General features: G+C 42.9%; 1 protein-coding gene across 3 annotated transcripts in view; it reads left to right on the plus strand.

Moving 5' to 3' along the window:
• rttn (rotatin) overlaps positions 1-21,494 on the plus strand; it is a 422,229-nt gene that overhangs the window by 27,420 nt on the left and 373,315 nt on the right. For all 3 annotated transcript variants that reach the window (XM_070888469.1, XM_070888467.1, XM_070888468.1), the window contains exons 6-10: positions 1,758-1,872; positions 4,467-4,617; positions 9,720-9,885; positions 16,443-16,630; positions 18,666-18,781. In XM_070888469.1, coding sequence (XP_070744570.1) covers positions 1,758-1,872; positions 4,467-4,617; positions 9,720-9,885; positions 16,443-16,630; positions 18,666-18,781 — 736 coding nt within the window. The remainder of the gene's footprint in view (positions 1-1,757; positions 1,873-4,466; positions 4,618-9,719; positions 9,886-16,442; positions 16,631-18,665; positions 18,782-21,494) is intronic.

Genomic DNA, 21,494 nt, shown 5'->3' on the forward strand with positions numbered 1-21,494 from the left:
CTTGTAGTGCTCCCAGCTAAAGTTGCCGAAATTCGTGTTTTGCGCCGCGAATGTTTGTGCAACGCCTCCCTTACTGACAAAAAGGCCGATAGTTCAGCCTAAAAATGGTAAGTTTCTCATATCGTTGCTGTTTTCACCGAAAATCCAGACCAATGTATAAAACATTAAAATGATTTAAGCAATTTACTCCGCCTCTGGCATATTGAGATAGATAGACTTTGGTACCTAGTGATCATGTGTGTCATTCATGGCTTTTTGTGTCCATTCACTACAATTAGTCCTTTTTAAGCATATTGGTACTCCTGAAAGGTGTGATTGAAATAATTTTGTTGTATGCTCCTTCCACTGGTTGTACTTGGCTTCCACGTGCTCCCGGTGAAGGGACTCGAAATGTTCGGCACGTTCTTGGATGCTTCTCCTCCACTTTGAGCGGTCTTGGGCCAGGGGTTCCTAAGAGTCGGTGGGGATGTTACATTTTTTTGAAGGAAGCTTTGAGGGTGTCCTTGAAACATTTTCTCTGCCCTCCTGGGGCTCGCCTGCCGTGGTGTAGCTCGGAGTAGAGTGCTTGTTTTGGGAATCTACGACAAATCAAGTCTACGGTAGCATACGACAAATCAAGCACCCCACTCACCCGTCCCTCCAACCATCATCTGCCCCACCTGTGACGGAGACTGTAGATCCCGCATTGGTCTCATCAGCCACCTTAGAACTCATTTTAGTGTGGAAGCAAGTCATCCTCGACTCGGCGGGGAGGGACTGCCAAAGAAGAAGATTGAAATAATGCATTGTTTTGCATTATCTTCACATAAAAGTAAGAATTCAGAATTACTAGGTTATCCAATCCTGATCAGCCCACCTGATCCTGACCATCATGATCTGCTATGTTGTGGTAAAGTCTGTGGTATTGCTTTCCCCAGCTGACATAAGTTGTCAGTAACTCCCACTGAAGCCGAATAACAATTAAAAATGCAAAGAATAGAAAAAAGGGAGAATTGAAGAAAAATATATTTTGTAGATTATCTGCGCCAATATGGATTTGCCTCCGTGGTAAATGTAACAGACTTTATGTAAAGTTTCCAGGGTGATTATTCCTGCTGTTAGTTACTTAGCCTTGGCCAAAACTTCACAATATGGTAACACTCTTAATATTGTACCATAACTGAGACGTTGTCCTTGTACTATATCCAGTTGAATGAAGTGAACTAATTGTCTCATTGTGTAGAGGTTCTGTGATGACAGAAATTCTTGGCAAAGAGGCTTCTGTTTGCAGGAATGAGTGTAAATCATTCTGTATCCAAGTAAGATGTGCAAAAGTGGGCTAGTATGACCTACCTATAGTTTGTGTGTGTTTCTTCTCTTCCTCAGTATAAGGAAGGACCTAAACTTTGTTCTGAGGATTCTTCTCCACACACCCTCACAAACACTGACTGAGATCAGGAGCTATTTATGTGATCAGTTGTAATGTCCATTGCTTTTATTTCCAAATTAGAAACTTAAATTGTTCTACAATGAATTGAAACAGAATGTTTACACACTTGGTGTTCTATAAACCAGAATAGAGACATTCCACCTGAGGATAAACAAGTGTGCCGCTTAGCCAAGTTCCGTAGGTATCTGCAAAAATGAAATTGAAATTCTACACAACACGGCTCTTGCTGTGCCTACATTTGTAAAACTATCTGCCCAAACCCAGAATATATGTTATGGGGAAAAAGGTGAAAATGTTTTGGCCTCTAAACATTACTTTTTATTACTAGCTCTCTGAAAAGCAGCAATCGTACCTTAATTCGCAATACCTGTGAGCTTCTGCAAGATGTTATCATGCAGGATTTTCCAGCTGAGATCTTCCTTCAGCGCCCAAAGATCATCCAGGTAAGAAACTCACTATTCATTGTCATAGGTTAAATGTTGTCCCATCCTGTGAGAATCAAATCTTTCCAATTTCAGAGCTAGATTATATAATGATCGAGAAACCAAAGCCATATTCTGACCTTGTTAAATGAAATGTGATTATTAATCAGGCATGGTTGTCTATTGGACCAGCAATCCAGAGCTCATGAGCTCAAACTATTCGACAAGTTGTGAAATTGAATTCAATAAATTTGATGTCCTTCAGGGAGTGGAACGTGTCATCCCTACCTGGCCTCCATGCAACTCTAATCCCACACTACATGGTTGACTCTTTTTATCCTCCAAAGTAAATTAAAACAATTGCTATCAAGCAAGAAGGCAGCCCATTTGCGTTACCTTCTCTTTAAGGAAATTTAGGGGCAAGCAATAAATGTGAGCTTACTAGCATCCATTCACATCCTGAGAAATTTAAAAAATCCTGATTAATATAGCAGCGAAATTACAATTCGATGATGATTTGAAATTAGATCTGTTAAAAAGATGTGCTCTGCCAATAATTACATTTCATAGGGAATGAACTGCTACTGCTTTCTCTGAAATTAAAAGTGAATGTTTAGAAGAACCAGATGCTAAATGTTTTTGTCTGCAGGATTTTGGTTTAAATAAAATCTTGAGACATGTCGGAAAAGCTTGTGGTTCATTCAACAAGCAAAAGCTAAGTATTAAACTGCTTCACTTGATATGCTAACATAAGGGTGCAGTGTCATTTTATATCTGTGGAGACAAACTCCGATTTTGTTCAAAGACAACATTAAAATATGCATTGTTTTTCATGATTATCATGAACTGTTCCTTTTTCTGCTACTTTGCACATTGCTTGAGCAAGACAGATCTGTAGGAGGACAAAAGAGGGAGACTTATGATGGTTAGCAATATGAATCTATCATGAATCTAAATTGTTTTGTTTTTACCACAACCCATCACGAGCTCCGAGATATTTTTTTAGTTTGGAATAGATTTGTTGCGTTAGATAACATGGCCAAATTAAGCTTCAGTGTGGAATTTAGGACAGAATTCAGGAAGAGCTGAGATAGGTCAGAAGCTTGGCCAGAGATCAATAATTTCAGATGCTCTTCAACTTTGAGGTTGGATCATACTTGGAAACTGGCTAGTTGCTAGTCTTAATTGACTAACCTGAATGAAATGCATTAAGTAATGTTGCTTCACTCGCTGGCTTGGTTGCAATCTCCTACCTATTGGCATGTTAATTATTCATGTGAGCTTTTCCTTGCCTAGCCCAGGCACTGAAGCCAATGTAGCACCTCTGCTGCCATCCTGGTCTGCTTGGCTCAGCTACTTGCCAAATACATTTGCTAATCCATTGGGACAGTTCCTTGTTTTTTCAATTAACCATAATCACTAGTATTTTAACTCGTGTGTCAGCCGTAATTCAGTTGGTAGCACCCTCGCTCGCATCTGAGTCAGAAGGTTGGGGGGTGGGAGGGGTTCAAATCCTACTCCAGAGACTTGAGCGCAAAAATCTTGGCTGACACTCCAATGTAGTACTGAGGGAGCTATATATACAACAGACACGTCAAAGCGCTGGAGAAGTACCACCAGCATTGGCAGGACAGATGCACCAACAGCAGTGTTCTCGCTCAGGCCAACATCTCCAGCATCGAAGCACTGACCACGCTCCATTAGCTCTGTTGGGCAGGCCACATCATCCACATGCCTGACACGAGACTCCCAAAGCAAGCGCTCTACGCGGAGCTTCGACATGGCAACCGAGCCCCAGCTGGGCAGAGAAAATGGGCAGAGGACACCCTCAAAGCCTCCTTGACAAAGTGTAACATCTCCACCGACTCCTGGGAATCCCTGGCCCAAAGTGGAGGAAGAGCATCCAGGAGGGCGCTGGGCTCCTCTAGTCCTATCGCCGAGAACAAGCAGAAAACAAGTATATACAGCGGAAGGAGCGTGTGTCAACCCAGGCTCCCCAACCACCCCTTCCTTCAATCACCGTCTGCCTCACCTGTGACAAGAGACTGTAGGTCCTAAATTGGACTCCTCAGTCAGCTGAGAACTCACTGAGTGGAAGCAAGTCATCCTCGACTCCGGGGGACTGCCTATGATGATGATGATGATGATGTACTGAGGGAATGCTGCACTGTCGGAGGTGCTGTCTTTTGGATAGGAATGCAGGAACGGGAGTATGCAGAACACAGATCCCTGAGGACACCACTAGTCGCATCCTGCCAATTTGAGTACCTACCCATTATCCGTACTCTGTCTCCTGCTGCTCAGCCAATTTTCTAAACAGGTCAATAATTTGCCATCAATTCCGTGGGCTTCTATCTTGGATAACAGTTTCTTATGTGGGACTTTGTCAAATGCCTTCTGGAAATCCATATATCCCTCAATCAACATCAGTAATCTGGTCATTATCATATTGTTGTTTGCGGGAGCTTGCTGTGCGCTAATTGGCTGCTGCGTTTCCTACATTACAACAGTGATCACTTCAAAAAGTACTTCATTGCCTGTAAAACGCTTTGGGACGTGTGGTGGTCGTGAAAGGTGCTATATAAATGCAAGTCTGTCTTTTCTTTCCCTTTTAGAATCTTCTCTTGTTGACAAAATTAGCATTTGGGAGAGATGGAACACAATATTTAGCGATGCAAGCTGTAGGTTGCCTGACCCAACTGTGTAGTTATTTACAAAGTAGACTCAACTTCCACAGGGATCCCAGCTTCTTTTCTGCAAAACAGGGTAAGTTGAATTACTTATTGGCCCAGTATTTATTTGGCGGGAGTGGGAGGGAGGTGTAGCGGCCGGGCAACACGGTTGTCCAGAGATCCGGCTGCAGATAGCCATATTGGGAGTCAGGCTATCTGATGGGAAGGCCTGCATCACCAGGCGGGGGGAGTGGAGTGGGATAGTGTTGGTCTGATCACGGAGACATTAGCAGGTTAGCTTGGGGGGCCGGGAGGTACACTCCTGCTCCTCCTGGCCCACAAGCAGTGTTGGAAAAGCACTTAACTGTTGGATCCTGATGATCTTGCCTCCCTTCAGCTGCCAAGTTCAGAGGCCTGGGAAACTTGGCCCGCAGGTGTTAAATCTGAAACGGAGCTAAAATCTGAGGCACTCGGCCTTATTAAAAGATTTAAATTCGGAATCCACCTCCAGAGAATAGGTTAGTCATCCGGCCTCCCAACTCGCCTTCATTAAAACTGGAAGTGAACACTTGGAGGCAGGTTTCTCATTTTTGAAATTTTAATTGCCTGCCCCCCCCCCCCCCCCCCCCGCCCATCCTGCCACTCCTGGTGGGTTAAAACATTACCCCATTGTCTTTCACCCAAATATTTTAGTTTAAGTATGATGATGTAAAAAATGACAACTGGGGCCAAGCTGTCTGTGTCTCAGATGGTGATGCATGTTGGCATTTGAACATATGTTAGAATCTGCAAACGGACATACAGATTAAGTGAGTGGGCAAAAATTTGGCAGATGGAGAATAATGTTGGAATGTGTGAGGTCATGCACTTCGGCAGAAAAAAATCAAAGAGAAAGTTATTATTTAAATGGAGAAAGATTGCAAAGTGCCACAGTACAGAGGGACCTGGGGGTACTTGTGCATGAAACAAAAGCTTAGTATGCAGGTACAGCAAGTGATCAGGAAGGCCAATGGTATTGGCCTATATTGCAGAGAGGATGGAGTATAAAAGCAGGGAAGTCTTGCTACAGCTATATAAGGTGTTGGTGAGGCAGTTCAGAGAAGGTTCACAAGGTTGATTCCGGAGATGAGGGGGTTAACTTATGAGGAAAGGTTGAATAGCTTGGGCCTCTACTCATTGGAATTCAGAAGAATGAGAGGTGATCTTATCGAAACGTATAAGATTATGAGGGGGCTTGACAAGGTGGGTGCAGAGAGGATGTTTCCACTGATTGGGGAGACTAGAACTAGAGGGCATGATCTTAGAATAAGGGGGTCGCCCATTTAAAACTGAGATGAGGAGAAATTTCTTCTGTGGGTTGTGGATCTGTGGAATTTGCTGCCTCAGAGAGCTGTGGAAGCTGGGACATTGAATAAATTTAAGACCGAAATAGACAGTTTCTTAAACGATAAGGGGTTATGGATATCGGGCAGGGAAATGGACTTGAGTCCATGATCGGATCAGCCATGATCTTATTAAATGGCAGAGCAGGCTTGAGGGGCTGTATGGCCTACTCCTGCTCCTATTTCTTATGTTCTTATGTTCTAACTGAATGAATGACTGACCCCATCAGAAGTTAATTAACCTCATCCAGCCAGACAGAATTACATAGACATTACAAAATGGAAAAGTTCGGTCCAACCAGTCTGTGTTGGCATTTATCCTTCACACAAGCAGTATTACCTATGACCAAACATCTATCTTCACCTATTCACCTCTGCTTCAATCACTAACTCCAGTGGTGCATTCCAGAGGCACACAACTGTGTATATATGAGCAGTATCTCCTGCTCTCTGCCCTAAACATTTAATATTGTGCATATATATGTCCCCTCATACTAGATTCTTTAATCATTTAAAACCATCTGTTTGTATCTACTCTTATCCCTTCAGTGTTTTGAGCACCTCTATCAATTCACTTTGTAATCTCCTCTGTTCTAATCAAAACAGCCCGTTTTGTAAGTCTCTGCTTATTTATCTATTTCCTGAAACTAGGGAACATCCTAGTGAATTTGTGCTGTATTTTGCCTCAACATCCTTCCTGTAGCGTAGGGCCCAGAACTGCACACAGTATTCCAACTGTGGTCTTGGGTTTAATCTGATTCACTATTACAACTTCACTTTTACATGCAATAACTTTTGATATAAACCAATATTCTATTAGTTTTTTTGTGGCCTTATCCACTTTAGCTACAGGTAGAGCGTCTGAAATCCGGAAACCTCGGGATCGAGGCCGTTCTGGATTTTGAGTATTTCCAGATTTCGGAACGCCTTTCGGGCCCAGGTAAGAGGGGGAAGGGGGTCCGCGGCCGAGCAGGAGGAGGTCAATCAGACCCGCCGAGCGGGAGGAGCTCCGGTGGCGGGTATGGATTTCGGAACATTTTCCGGATTCTGAACGACCCCGCCACGGATCGGCTGGTGTCCGAATTCCGGAACTCCGGATTTCCGACGTTAAACCTGTATTACTTTTAAGTTCTAATGAACCTGAACCCTCAAATCCATCTGTTCTTCCACAGCACACAGCTTTCCTCCATTCAAAGTATAATTATTAAGTTTTTTAACTGCAGTGTACCACCTTACACTTAATCACTTTGAATTCCATCTGTCAACTTTTTTTTGTCCATTCCACCATTTCATCAGTATCCCTTTGCAGCTTGCTTTGGTCCTCCAAATTATTTACCATACCAGTTCGAACATCACTCCCTTCAGTCCTATATCCAAATCATTGATGTACACAGTGATCAAGTTTAAGTAATTTGTCTAATACTTTACTTTTATTTATTAATATTTCTCAAATTGCTTTTAACCAATTCAGAATTTTCCTCTTTCCCGCTTTGCCTTTGTAAATACTAAAGCTTTCTATAATTTTTTTTAGATCCTCTTTTAAACTCGCTTTGCTTTCCTTATTCCTTTCTTATCATTTTTTCCAACTTTTAAAAATTATTTTCTCATCTCATTTTCATTATTTCTTTATGCGCTATTCTTCAATTGTCTTTTGTTTCTAACTTGTTTTATTTACAGCATTTTTAAAGTTGAATTAGTCGCCTTTTCTAATGGTATGTTCATTCTGCAACTTTGGAAACTCTTATTTCTATTGCTCATTTACATCCTATGTGCCCATTTTTCTTTCCACCTTACTATGGACAGACTCGATGAACCAGCTGTTCTTTATTCAAAGGCAAAATACTGCGGATGCTGGAATCTGAAATAAAAACAGAAAATGCTGGAAATCCTCAGCAGCATTTGTGGAGAGAGAAACAGTGTTAACATTTCAGGTCGATGACCCTTCGTCACAACTGCCAATAATTCACAATGTAGCAGATTCTTAAGGAAGTGCTGGGGCCCGAGAAGCGGGGGTGGAAAGAACAATAGGGAAGGTCTGTGATAGGGTGGAAGGCAGAAGAGATTTGAGAGACAAAGAGGATGCTGGGTCGAATTGAGATGCTAATAGCACAAGTTAGGAAACAAAAGATAGAAACATAGAAAATAGATGCAGGAGTAGGCTATTCGGCCCTTCGAGCTTGCACCTCCATTCAATGAGTTCATGGCTGAACATGAAACTTCAGTACCCCATTCCTGCTTTTTCGCCATACCCCTTGATCCCCCTAGTAGTAAGGACTACATCTAACTAAAGATGAGTTTAGATAGGCTGTGAATGCCGGAATAATTACCAGCTGCCATGGGAAACAGAAACAAAATAAACATAACAAAGCGGGGTGGGGGGGGGAATTTTTGTAAAAAAAAACGCGAGGAAAGGGAACGAAATGTGGGCAGAAGTTATTGTCTGAAATTGTTGAACTCGATGTCTTTATTCGTCTATCTTTTTTGTATGTTCTATTTTCGTATGTTCACCTCCGCTACCTCATCCTCATGTTCCTAAAATGTTCCCAATTCCAATCTGTGTCCTTGTTTTTGTGATAACTTTTTTTCTTTTCAATTTGAAACTGAAAGTAATCATATTATGGTCACTTCCCGAGGTTCTTGCCCACATTTAATTCATCTCCTTGATCTGTTTCATTGCTCATAACTAGATCTGGCAATGCCTGTCTACTTGTAGGCATTCAGACGTATTATTGAGAAAGGAGTCCTGCACACAGTTTAGAAATTCTATTCCCCTTTTTCCATATATTCTCTCCCTGTCCTAACCAATGACTGGGTAATTAAAATCTCCTAGCACAATTTCTTTTATTTCCCTCCTACTGTTAGGAGGTCTACAGTTCAGCCCCACTAATAAAACAACCTACATTTAATTTTGATCTCTAACTATGTTGAATCTGACTGATTTCTGTAGCACTGGGACCCCGAAAGATCCAGGGCGCACACGAGGGACATTTGAATTTGCCTGATCTCGCTGGATGATTTTTGCCAATTCTTAGAAAAAGAATTCTTGGATTGACAGCTAGTTAATGGAGCATGGCTTAGGCAAGGGAGATGGTAGAGAGATTTGGGTCTTGAAGGGGACCATCCAGGTCTACAGGTAGTACAAGCAAGCGCAAAGCTAATCCCATATCAGAAGGAAGAGTTAGGAGTAATGGCTTGTTAAGCTGGGGGTCTGCAGGATTGCAAATAGACATATCGGAGGGAACAATTATAGATTTAAGTAATGACAGAATAGAGAAAGTACTTGCCTTTTTATAAATACAAGCTGGTTCTTAATCAACCCATGATATAAACAAGTTTAAAAAAAAAATCAAATACTTGCATTTATACTAGTGTAAACATAACCCCTACACAAAGTTACCATTTCTCCCTATTTCCATTCTTTTTCAACCTCACAATCCCACAAGATGTATGCGCTCCTCAAATTCTGACCTCTTGAACATCCCTCATTATAACTGCTCAACCATCAGTGGATGTGCCTTCAGCTGCCTGGGCCCGAAGCTCTGGAACTCCCTCCCAAAACTGCCACGCCCCTCTACTCTCTTTCCTCCTTTAAGACGCTCCTTAAAACCTACCTCTTTAAACAAGCTTTTTGTCATCTGCCTTAATTTCTTCTTCTGTGGCTCGGTGTCAAATTTATCTATTTGTCTTGTAACACTGCTGTGAAAGCGCCTTGGGACGTTTTACTACGTTAAAGGCGCTATATAACTAAAAGTTATTATTTAATACATTAGAAATTGAATTTTTGTCTGTTTGTCTCTTTTGTTTGGCACTTTAGATTTAGTTTCCCAGAACTCTTCCCTGGCTTATTCCCAGGAAACACGGGGGACACACATTTCCCAAAATCCATCTCCCAGAAGTACCAGTCCTAGACCATCTGTGATTGGACGAACTGTTCAGCGTCCCAGAGGGGATGGCCAAGATGGTGATGCAGTATCTTCAAGGTAAACAAAATGTTAGTTGGGGATCATACTACCCATGACCTCTTCTGTACCCTGGAGATTTGTTCCTTTTCAGTCGACAACAAATGTAACTCAATGCTGGAGCATGGTATATTCTGTTAATGTGCAATGTTTATTTGTGACGGACGGAAAGAGTTTTGCACTGTTCACTTGAGGGATGCTTCTTTCCAATATCTGCATACTTAACTCTTTAATTGCTCATCATTGAATGTTTGCTATTCACAAGTTAAACACAGGTACTGCTTATCAACTTCAATTCTTACCTTTCTATTAAGGTATTGGCCCTTAATTATAAATTGCTTGCACATAAATAAGGTCTCAAATTCAATTTGCCAATGACGAGTATGAGTACAATCCATGCATTTGACATATCATCTCTCCAGACTGGAAAGAAGGCTTTGATTTTCTCCTGCCTGTTGTGTTTAGTCGCTTCACTTCAAAGATTTTTACTTGCTGCTTCTGAGTATTGTATGAGGTTAAAATGGTCTTGCAGCTAACACGAATCAGTTGCAATCACAGGGGCAACAAGAGTAATTGAGGAGCAATAGATTATTGACCGAACTCTTGATTTATCTTTTCAATCTCAAATTGGCCTTCATTCCTCAAAGCTGGGAATAATTGTACGAACAGACAGAGAAAAATCCACAATTATGGCTCGTGCTAGATATTCCTGTTTTGGAGAAAGTGCCATAATTTTTCCCCAATAAACACACAATCTCAGATTTTAGATAATGACTGTTTAATGGTAAATCTAGCAAAGGCAACTGAAAGTGAGATGCCTGCTTAATCCCAATTCAGAGATTACCTCTAATTACATTATTGATCTCCAATAGCAGCGATTTATGAAAGTTAAATGAACCCAATCTTTCCCTCTCTTTATTTTTATTTCTGTATCTGATTTGAATTTGAATTCAGCCACCTTCTCCATTTTTCTGCTTATTTCCCAATCTTGAAATCTCATTTGTTAAGGAGATACTCTGGTAACTTGGGTCCCAGATGCCCCGTTTCCCTCGCTATGTTGTTACCAACTCCCGCTTTCAGTAACTTTGTGGGCAAAAAGCTTTTGAGCTGGAGGGTGCAGGAGCAAGTCCAACTAATGGCAGATACTGTTAGATGCCCCGCTACAACAAATTCTGACCCTATGTTGTAATACAACTTTTAGCTGGTGATTATTTTTGCTCCCAGGAGATCTTATCTTGGACATCCTCAAAGTAGTCCCTTTGACCATGTTGGCACCTTTGGTCACGTATAACTAAGATCCTTGAAGTCAAATTACCTGATGTGGTTTTTAAAACCAGGAGGGATGTATTTTGACGGATGGAAATGACTGAGCTTTCTGTCTGAGTCAACACTTTAATATAATGCCAAGAGATTGAGTCCAAAAAGTGAGAGAGACAAAAATAGATTAATGATTTACAGTCTGGTCTTTAAAACTTTCTGCAGAAGCAATGGTGCGAGTGAGCTAAAACAGAAAATGCTGGAAATCTTAGCGGGTCAGGCAACATCTGTGGAGAGAAAAACAGTTAACATTTCAGGTCGACGACACTTCGGCAAAACTGGCGAATCTTCAAAAAGAACAGATCTTAAGCAATGAAAGGGAGAGGTCTGTGATAGGGTGGAAGGCAGGAGAGGATGGAGAGACAAAAGGGACGATGGGCCGAATCGAAATGGTAATGGAAGAAGTTAGAAAAAGGTTAGTCGAGATAGATTGTGAATGGTGGAATAATGACCAGTTGCCATTTAGAGAAAGAAAAACATAAGATCGGGGGGAAAGGGAGCCAAAAATGGGATCAGATGTTATGGTCTGAAATTGTTGAACTCGATGTTGAGTCCAAAAGGCTGTAAAGTGCCTAAACGAACAATGAGGCGCTGTTCCTTGAGCTTGTGTTGAGCTTCATTGGAACAGTGTAGGAGGCCGAGGACAGAGGAGTCGGAGTGGGAGTGGAGCGGGAAATTAAAGTGAAGGGCGACTGGAAGCTCGGGGTCACGCTTACGGACTGAATGGAAAGAAGTACAAGTAAATCGCTGTTTCACCTGAAAAGGTGTATTTGGGGCCCTGGATAGTGGGAAGGGAGGAGGTAAAAGAGCAGGTGTTGCGTCTCCTGTGCTTGCACGGGAAGGTGCCGTGGGAAGGGGAGAGGGTGCTGGCGGTGACTGCGGAATGGACCAAGGTGTCACAGAAGGAGCGGTCCCTTCAGAATGCTGAGAGGAGAGGGGAAGATGTGATTGGTGGTGAGATCAACGGTGGATGATCTGTTGAACATGGAGGCTGGTGGGGTGAAAGGTGAGGACCAGGGGAACCCTGTCGTGGTTCTGAGAGGGAGGGGAAGGGGTGAGAGCAGAGGTGCGGGAAACAGAAAATAGGTGCAGGAGTAGGCCATTCGGCCCTTCAAGCCTGCACCACCATTCAATAAGATCATGGCTGATCATTCCCCTCTGTACTCTTTTCCTGTTTTCTCTCCATACCCCTTGATCCCTTTAGCCGTAAGGGCCATATCTAACTCCCTCTTGAATATCTCCAATGAACTGACATCAACAACTCTCTGCGGTAGAGAATTCCACAGGTTAACGACTCTCTGAGTGAAGAAGTTTCTCCTCATCTCAATCCTAAATGGCTTACCCCTTATCCTTAGACTGGGTCCCCTGGTTCTGGACTTCCCCAACATCGGGACCATTCTTCCTGCATCTAACCTGTCTAGTCCCGTCAGAATTTTATATGTATCTATGAGATCTCCTCTCATCCTTCTAAACTCCAGTGAATACAGGCCAGTTGATCTAGCCTCTCCTCATATGTCAGTCCTGCCATCCCAGGATTCAATCTGGTGAACCTTCGCTGCACTCCCTCAATAGCAAGAACGTCCTTCCTCAGATTAGGAGACCAAAACTCAACACAATATTCCAGGTGAGGCCTCACCAAGGCCCTGTACAACTTCATTAAGACCTCATTGCTCCTATACTCAAATCCCCTAGCTATGAAAGCCAAAATACCATTCGCCTTCTTCACCGCCTGCTGTATCTGCATGCCAACTTTCAATGACTGATGTACCATGACACCCAGATCTCGTTGCACCTCCCCTTTTCCTAATCAGCCGCCATTCAGATAATAATCTACCTCGTGTTTTTGCCACCAAAGTGGATAACCTCACATTTATCCACATTATACTGCATCTGCCATGCATTTGCCCACTCACCTAACCTGTCCAAGTCACCCTGCAGCCTCTTAGCGTCCTCCTCGCAGCTCACTCCGCCACCCAGCTTAATGTCATCTGCAAACTTGGAGATATTACACTCAATTCCCTCATCCAAATCATTAATGTATATTGTAAATAGCTGGGGTCCCAGCACTGAGCCCTGCGGCACCCCACAAGTCACTGCCTGCCATTCTGAAAAGGACCCGTTTATCCCGACTCTCTGCTTCCTGTCTACCAGTCAGTTCTCCATGTCAGTACATTACCCCCAATACCATGTGCTTTAATTTTGCACACCAAATCGCTTGTGTGGGACCTTGTCAAAAGCCTTGTGAAAGTCTAAATACACCACATCCACTGGTTCTCCCTTGTCCAGTCTACTAGTTACATCCTCAAAAAATTCCAGAAGATTTGTCAAGCATGGTTTCCCTTTCATAAATCCATGCTGACTTGGACTGATCCTGTCACTGCTTTCCAAATGCGCTGCTATTACATCTTTAGTAATTGATTTCAACATTTTCACCACTACTGATGTCAGGCTAACCGGTCTATAATTACCTGCTTTCTCTCCCTCCTTTTTTTAAAAAAAAGTGGTGTTACATTAGCTACCCTCCAGTCCATAGGAACCGATCCAGAGTCGATCGACTGTTGGAAAATTATCACCAATGCATCCACTATTTCTCGGGCCACTTCCTTAAGTACTCTAGCATGCAGACTATCAGGCCCTGGGGATTTATCGGCCTTCAATCCCATCAATTTCCCGAACACAATTTCTTGCCTAATAAGGATTTCCTTCAGTTCCTCCTTCTCACGAGACCCTCGGTCCCCTAGTATTTCCGGAAGGTTATTTGTGTCTTCTTTCATGAAGACAGAACCAAAGTATTTGTTCAACTGTTCTGCCATTTCTTTGTTCCCCATTATAAATTCACCTGAATCTGACTGCAAGGGACCTACGTTTGTCTTCACTAATCTTTTTCTCGTCACATATCTATAGAAGCTTTTGCAGTCAGTTTTTATGTTCCCAGCAAGCTTCCTCTCATATTCTTATTTTCCCCCTCCTAATTAAACCCTTTGTCCTCTGCTGAATTCTAAATTTCTCCCAGTCCTCAGGTTTGCTGCTTTTTCTGGCCAATTTATATGCCTCTTCCTTGGATTTAACACTATCCTTAATTTCCCTTGTTAGCCACGGTTGAGCCACCTTCCCGTTTTATTTTTACTCCAGACAGGGATGTATAATTGTTGAAGTTCATCCATGTGACCTTTAAATGTTTTCCATTGCCTATCCACCATCAACCCCTTAAGTATCATTCGGCAGTCTATTCTAGCCAATTCACGTCTCATACCATTGAAGTTACCTTTCCTTAAGTTCAGGACTCTAGTTTCTGAATTAACTGTGTCACTCTCCATCTTATTAAAGGATTCTACCATATTATGGTCACTCTTCCCCCAAGGGGCCTCGCACAATAAGATTGCTAATTAGTCCTTTCTCATTACACATCACCCAGTCTAGGATGGCTAGCCCTCTAGTTGGTTCCTCAACATATTGGTCCAGAAAACCATCCCTAATACACTCCAGGAAGTCGTCCTCCACCGTATTGCTACCAGTTTGGTTAGCCCAATCTATATGTAGATTAAAGTTGCCCATGATAACTGCTGTACCTTTATTGCATGCATCCCTAATTTCTTATTTGATGCTGTCCCCAACCTCACTACTGTGGTCTGTACACAACTCCCACTAGCGTTTTCTGCCCTTTGGTATTCCGCAGCTCCACCCATACAGGTTCCACATCATCCAAGCTAATGTCCTTCCTTACTATTGCGTTAATTTCCTCTTTAACCAGCAACGCTACCCCACCTCTTCCTTTCTGTCTATCCTTCCTAAATGTTGAATATCCCTGGATGTTGCGTTCCCAGCCTTGGTCACCCTGGAGCCATGTTTCCGTGATGCCAATTATATCATATTCGTTAATTGTTGCCTGCGCAGTTAATTCGTCCACCTTATTACGAATCCTACTCTCATTGAGGCACAGAGTCTCAATGCAGGAAATAGAACAGACATGGTCGAGGGCCTTGTTAACCATGGCGGAGGGGAATCCTCGGTTGAGGAAAAAGGAAGACATGTCAGAGGCACTGGTGTGAAAGGTGGCTGCGTCAGAGCAGGTGCGACAGAGACACTGGGTGAATGGAATGGAGTCCTTACAGGATGTGGGAGGAAGTGTAGTCCAGGCTGCTGTGAGAGTTAATGGGCTTATAGTGGATACTGATTGCCTGTCCCCAGAAATGGAGACAGAGAAGTCAAGGAAGGTAAGGGAAGAGTCGGAGATGGACCATGTGAAGGTGAGGGAAGGGTGGAAATTGAATGCAAAGTAAATTACATTTTCTATTTCAGGGCGAGAGCAGGAAACTGCACCGTTAGTCATTAATGTACCGGAAAAAGAGGTGAGGGAGGGGACCTAAGTAAGACTGGAACAAAGAATGTTCCACGTATCCCACGAAAAGGCAGGCATAGCTAGGACCCATGCGGGTTCCCATAGCAACACCTTTAATTTGGAAGAAGTGAGTGGAGTTAAAGGAGAAGTTGTTCAATGTGTGAACAAGTTCAGCCAGGTGGAGGAGTGTGGTGGTGGATGCTGTCTGGTTGGGTCTCTGCTCGAGGAATAAGCGGAGTGCCCTCAGGTCATCCTGGTGGGGGATGGAAGTGTAGAGGGATTGGACGTCCATGGTGAAAAGGAGATGGTTGGGGCCTGGAAACTGTTGAAGTGATGGAGGGCATTGGAGAAGTCGCGGATGTCGGTGGGAAGAGATGGACAAGGGGAGAAAATATAGAATCGAGATAGGAATAAATAAGTTCTGTGGGGCAAGAACAGGCTGAAACGATGGGTCTCCTAGGGCAGTCCTGTTTGTGGATCTTGGGAAGGAGGTAGAAGTGGGCTGTGCAGGGTTGGGGAACTATGAGGTTGGTGGCTGTGGAGAGAAAATCTCCAGAGGAGATGAGATCAGTGACGGTCTGGGAAATGATGGGTTGATGTTCGGTGGTGGGGTCATGGTCCAGGGGGAGGTAGGAGGAGGTGTCAGAGAGTTGACGATCAGCCTCTACAAGGTAGAGGTCAGTTCCCCAAACAACAACAGCGCCACCCTTGTCAGCAGGTTTAATGTCAAAATTGGGATTGGATCTGAACGAGCAGAGTGCTTCAAATTCAGAGGAAGGTAGGTTGGAGTGAGTGAGGGGAGCAGAGAAATTGAGACGGCCGATGTCCCATTGGCAGTTTGTAATGAAGAGGTCTAAAGAGGATAAGAAGTGAGCTGTTGTGTGCTTTAATGGTATTTTTCTCACTGTTCTTTCTATTCTAGTGGAAGCAGTTCCCAAGGAATTCCTAACTCCAGAAGTCAGATGTCTAACCATTCTGTGGCTGACTTGGCCCACTTAGAGCTGCCCGAGATGGAAAGTGAGGATTCCTTGGAGCTTCAATTCCAACAGCTTAGTCTCCCACAATTTTGTGTGATTGTCCTGGAACATGCAGTGCCCATGCTCCGAACAGGTAACCAACTCATGGAAACTATTCTTTGAGTAACAGTCAAGTTTTATCCCTTTGTCACATAGCCCAGGTGGTAAGGGGACGAAACGTTTACAACATGGATGCAAGACCAGGGAGATGGAGGTCAACTGACGGGAAGAAACTGACTCAATTTTATTTTTAAAAAGCATATGCAGGACTTGGTAGCACAATATGGTAGAATAGTATTGCTTGATCACTGAAATTAAATTCAGCTGAGATTGGATGGAAGTATTTTCCCTGTGGACAGTTATCGTGTCGTGTAAATGAATTTGGCCCATCTAAATCTGAAAATGTTCACTGGTGGAACGGGAGCTGTCCCTCTGTTTGGGTTGAGGCATGTTGTTGGTCTAGGAGTTTTGGTCTTGTTACAATGAACTTGGCAGTGCATTTTGGTACCACTGAATGGGGTATGTATTACATTGCGCATTACTTGCATTTGTGCCCTTGATGGCACAAGAAGATTAAAAAGGAAAATTAATACTACAGTGATAACTTGTGAATTTAATAATCGATAGCTGGGACTGCTCAAAAGGAGAGTGAGACCCATAATGAGGTCTTCCCACCCATCGTGATTCATTATGGTAATGATCTATTAGTGTCATGTGTCCATTTTTATTTGATAATTGATTTCATGTGGCATTGCACACAGTTAGTCTGGAATATAGTTGTGATATTTAGCTGCGGACGTGGCCATTCCCATTAGGATTACTGCTCACTGTGGGGAACTACCCTCAATAGGACCTGCCCATGGTCAAGCAGAAGCTAATTTGCTGTTGTACGCTTATCTAGTTATCCAAATTAGCATTGATTTGGTGCCTCTTGTTGGAGGGAGACTAAGTTGGAGGAAGTGACTGGCTTTCTTTTTTTTTAAATAGTTAAGATTGTTCTTTAAAATGGAAAATAAATTCTAACTGATTCAGTGTTTTCTCAACCCTGGGCGTCCAGGCAGATACTAATGAACACTGCATTGCATGTTGATGTGTGTTCACAATTACACTGAAAGATCAACTCACTGTGATTATAACACGCAGGATAAACATGAGATAAAAGAGTTGATTGCCAGGAAGTACAATATTCATAAAAAATAATCTCTAATGTGAGGGGGAGTCAGAAACATTTGAGAATTGTATTAATTTGTAACCTGTTCACCTTTTGAAAAGTTATCCTTTCTCGAGTGGGCAGTTGCTCATAAAATGTACAGTGCTTTTGAGAGTAGATGACACTGCTGGCAATCAATGATATCATATACTGTCCATAAAGTGGACAGACTAGGGGGAGTAATTCTTGTTCAAAGTACTCCATCATTCTACATAGAAGAATAATGTACTTGCAATATTTGTAAAAACAAATGTTTTCCAGCTTGTTTGGAGAGCCTCATATCAAGTTTCTCTTGTTGCCAGGCCACAGTTGCAGCAGCACAGTCCCCATTCATTCAGAAGTGAATCCACAATAAACAACTGGCATAGCAACTTCATACTGGCTTGTGAGCTCCTTATAGCTCTGTCCGACTTCAGGAAACCATGCTGCAGGTTGGGATACTGTATCCCCAGCAAGTACTGTGATTTCCGCAGTTTGTGGCTACTGTTGTTTATTATGGAGCCATAGCAAGATTGACTGGGCCACTTTGCATCAGTTACATCGTCCAGGGTGGCCTAACAGAATCTCCATGCAGGCAATCATATCACTATTTGTACAAAAAACAGTAAATGATATAATGGAGCTTTTCTACATGAGGTGGTGACATATTTTAAATATTAAACAAAAACTATGTGTCTTTATACATCATTTCCCCTTTAGGTGTTTTTTTTTGCAACATTTCAGTATTCTGAAGTTTAAAATTTTTTTTTATTTATGTGCACAAATATCTTCATTGATTTCTTGAATATTATTGTGCAATTGTACTGTTATGGATGTCATCTCTCAATATTCAATATGTTCAGTTTTTAAAATACAGAACATTTATGCTGTTGACTGAATAGATTTTCCCACATTAAGTTGACAGCGATCCTTTTTGCAGGTAGCAGAAAGATTGTTTTGTGTGCACTGGAGCTGTTGACGGAAGTGGTGTTGCTCATCAGTGATTCAATCTCTGAAGATGTCTGGGTTGATGATAGTCTTACAGGTCGAGAACTGGTAAGACAAATCATTATGTGCTGCAGCTTCTGTTTATGCAAACTGATCATGGTACAGTTGTGTGCATATTATTTAACTGACTGCTGCCATTTTTAAGCTTGTTTGCATCGATTTCTAAGCGACGTAAAATCTAATTTATTGGATATGTTTATAATCAGGACTGCATAATTCTATCGAGGTGAAACTGAATAGGTTTGAACAGTTGGTGGTCTGCTCATCTGGGATCAAATACAGTCTTAATTTCCTTTTTGCCGATGCACTGAATTAGTGATTACTTAGTTCAGTTCTCCATACAGGATAGGAAGTGATTTTATTTTATTTGTTCCCCAAGGGTGTCGAGTACTTCCAGCTGTTTTGTTTTCTAAAGGTTCCCAGTGGCAGCAATGAGAAACTGCCACTGAGAAGGGATGGTAATAAAAATCCATCAGTTATTTTCTTTACAGTTTGTGGTGCCGATCAAAACTTGTGTTGTCTCTACCACATTATATAATAGAAAGAAAGACTTGTATTTATATAGTGCCTTTCACAAACTCAGGATGTCCCAAAAATTCTTTACAGCCAATAAAAAAGAAAGAAAGAAAGACTTGCATTTATTTATATAGCGCTTTTCGCGACCACCGGATGTCCAAAAGCGCTTTGCAGCCAATCAAGTACTTTTGGAGTATAGTCACTGTTGCAATAAAGTACTGTTATAGTGTAGGAAATAATAGTAATCTTCCTGAGCATGTGGAGCCCTGCTATGTGCAAGGTAAGACTGGCTGTGCATTGGATAGTAATCGATACCATCAAAGTGGGGTGGGGGTGAGGGCAGGGAAGAGCTAACTATTGTAGCACATCTTGATTTTAAAGAAGACATAGGGGTCAAAATTCGGTTGTGGATGCTGCCGGTTACTGCCAAGAGGCATCGCTGCGCCAGCTAATGCCTCCCGCGTGGTGACGTCATCCAGCATACAACGCCTCTTTGACACCTCTGTCGCAATATTTTCTCTGTACGGCTGTCGTACCAGCAGGCGTCCGTATAGCCTGAAAAAAGTGGTGGTTAAAGAGTGGTTCTCGGGCGGAATTGCCCAGAAAGGAAGCTAAGTTTTTCTCTCTTTATTTCTGCATGTTTTCATTAGTTTTAAGAGTGAGGAAGTGTATATGTGGATTGGAGAAGTTTTAGACATTTTTTTTTCACTTCCTTTATTTTTTCCTAGCTTGGTGATAGCCTGCCGATGCAAAATTGAGTAGGCCTGCTGAGCTGCTGCCCGAGGATGAGTGTGCATCACCACTTTTTAGCGCTGCTCTCCTATCTTTGGGCGTAAAAACTGAATTTGGCAGTTTGAGTTTGCACCTAACGCTTGGCGGTAAAATCAGCACTCGGGCGGTGACAACCCCTCAAAAACGGTGGTACCGAATTTTGACCGCATAATATATAACGGCAATATGGTAGATGTTTGTATTTTCAGATTTTTTAATCCCACTGGACATGGTAAACCTAAAAATTATCCCTGCCTTTCTGCCAATACAACTAATAACTACCCTCAGTAAATCTTGCCTCAAATTTCACTGACCATTGTCACAAGAAAAGCACCACAGTTCAGTCACAGCTTCCCTCTCATCTCAGAAATGAACCTCGTGAACCTTCTCTGAACTGCCTCCAATGCAAGTATATCCTTCCTTAATTAAGGAGACCAAAGCTGTATACAGTACTCCAGGTGTGGTCTTAGCACTGCCCTGTACAGTTGTAGCAGGACTTCCCAACTTTTAGACTCCATCCCCATTGCAATAAAGGCCAACATTCCTAATTATTTGCTGCACCTTCATGCTAACTTTTTGTGTTTCATATACAAGGGCCCCCAGATCCCTCTATACAGCAGAATTTTGTAATCTCTTCCCATTTAAATAATAATTAGCTTTTGTATTTTTCCTACCAAAGTGGATAACCTCACATTTTCCCACATTATATTCCATCTGCCAATTTTTTGCCCATTCACTTTGCCTATATATCCCTTTGTAGACTTTTTGCATCCTCACAACTTGCTATCCGACCTATCTTTGTACCATCAGTAAATTTGACTACATTACACTCAGTTCTTTCATCCAATCATCCATATAAATATCTTCGCAGCTTGGGGCTATAAAAGGGCTGGAGCATGCCACTGCAGCTTCCAACGTGAGCTGACACAGATGTGCGACGGTCTCGAGGTGGGCGACTGGGTGACGTCGTCAGGACCCAGATCCCCGTTTGGAGCATGGGCAGGAGCATTGATGGGGCCCTGGTAAAGCAGAGGAGTGGGAAGGTCGTGGCGGACTTGCGACGAGTGATCGGGGCGGAGGAGTGATGAGGGATCATGGCTGAGATTTGGTGGGTGAATGTGACGGAGGTTCGGCGAATGTTTGGTGTGGAGGTGCGGCGGGAGATCGTGGTGGAGGTGCGGCGAGTGTTTTTGTGGCGGAGGAGCGGTGAGGGATCGTGGCAGAGGTGCGGAAAATATTTGTGGTGGAGGATGCGGGTTCCAGAAGAACCGAGGGCCCAGCGGCCTGCCCACACTGCGATATGTGTGCACACTAGGTCCGTACAGCAGAGCAGATCTCCAGTCGACCTGGTTAACCCTTGCCACTGGATAAAGGCCTAGCTCTGTCAAGCCCGTGTGGTGGCTGATGTGCAACGGTCACCACACGTTAAAAAAATCCACGCGCAGGCATCTTCCACCCCCTCAATTGGAGTTCA

Source organism: Pristiophorus japonicus, chromosome 1 (genome assembly GCF_044704955.1).
Source record: "Pristiophorus japonicus isolate sPriJap1 chromosome 1, sPriJap1.hap1, whole genome shotgun sequence".
Classification (NCBI taxonomy): Eukaryota; Metazoa; Chordata; class Chondrichthyes; family Pristiophoridae; genus Pristiophorus; species Pristiophorus japonicus.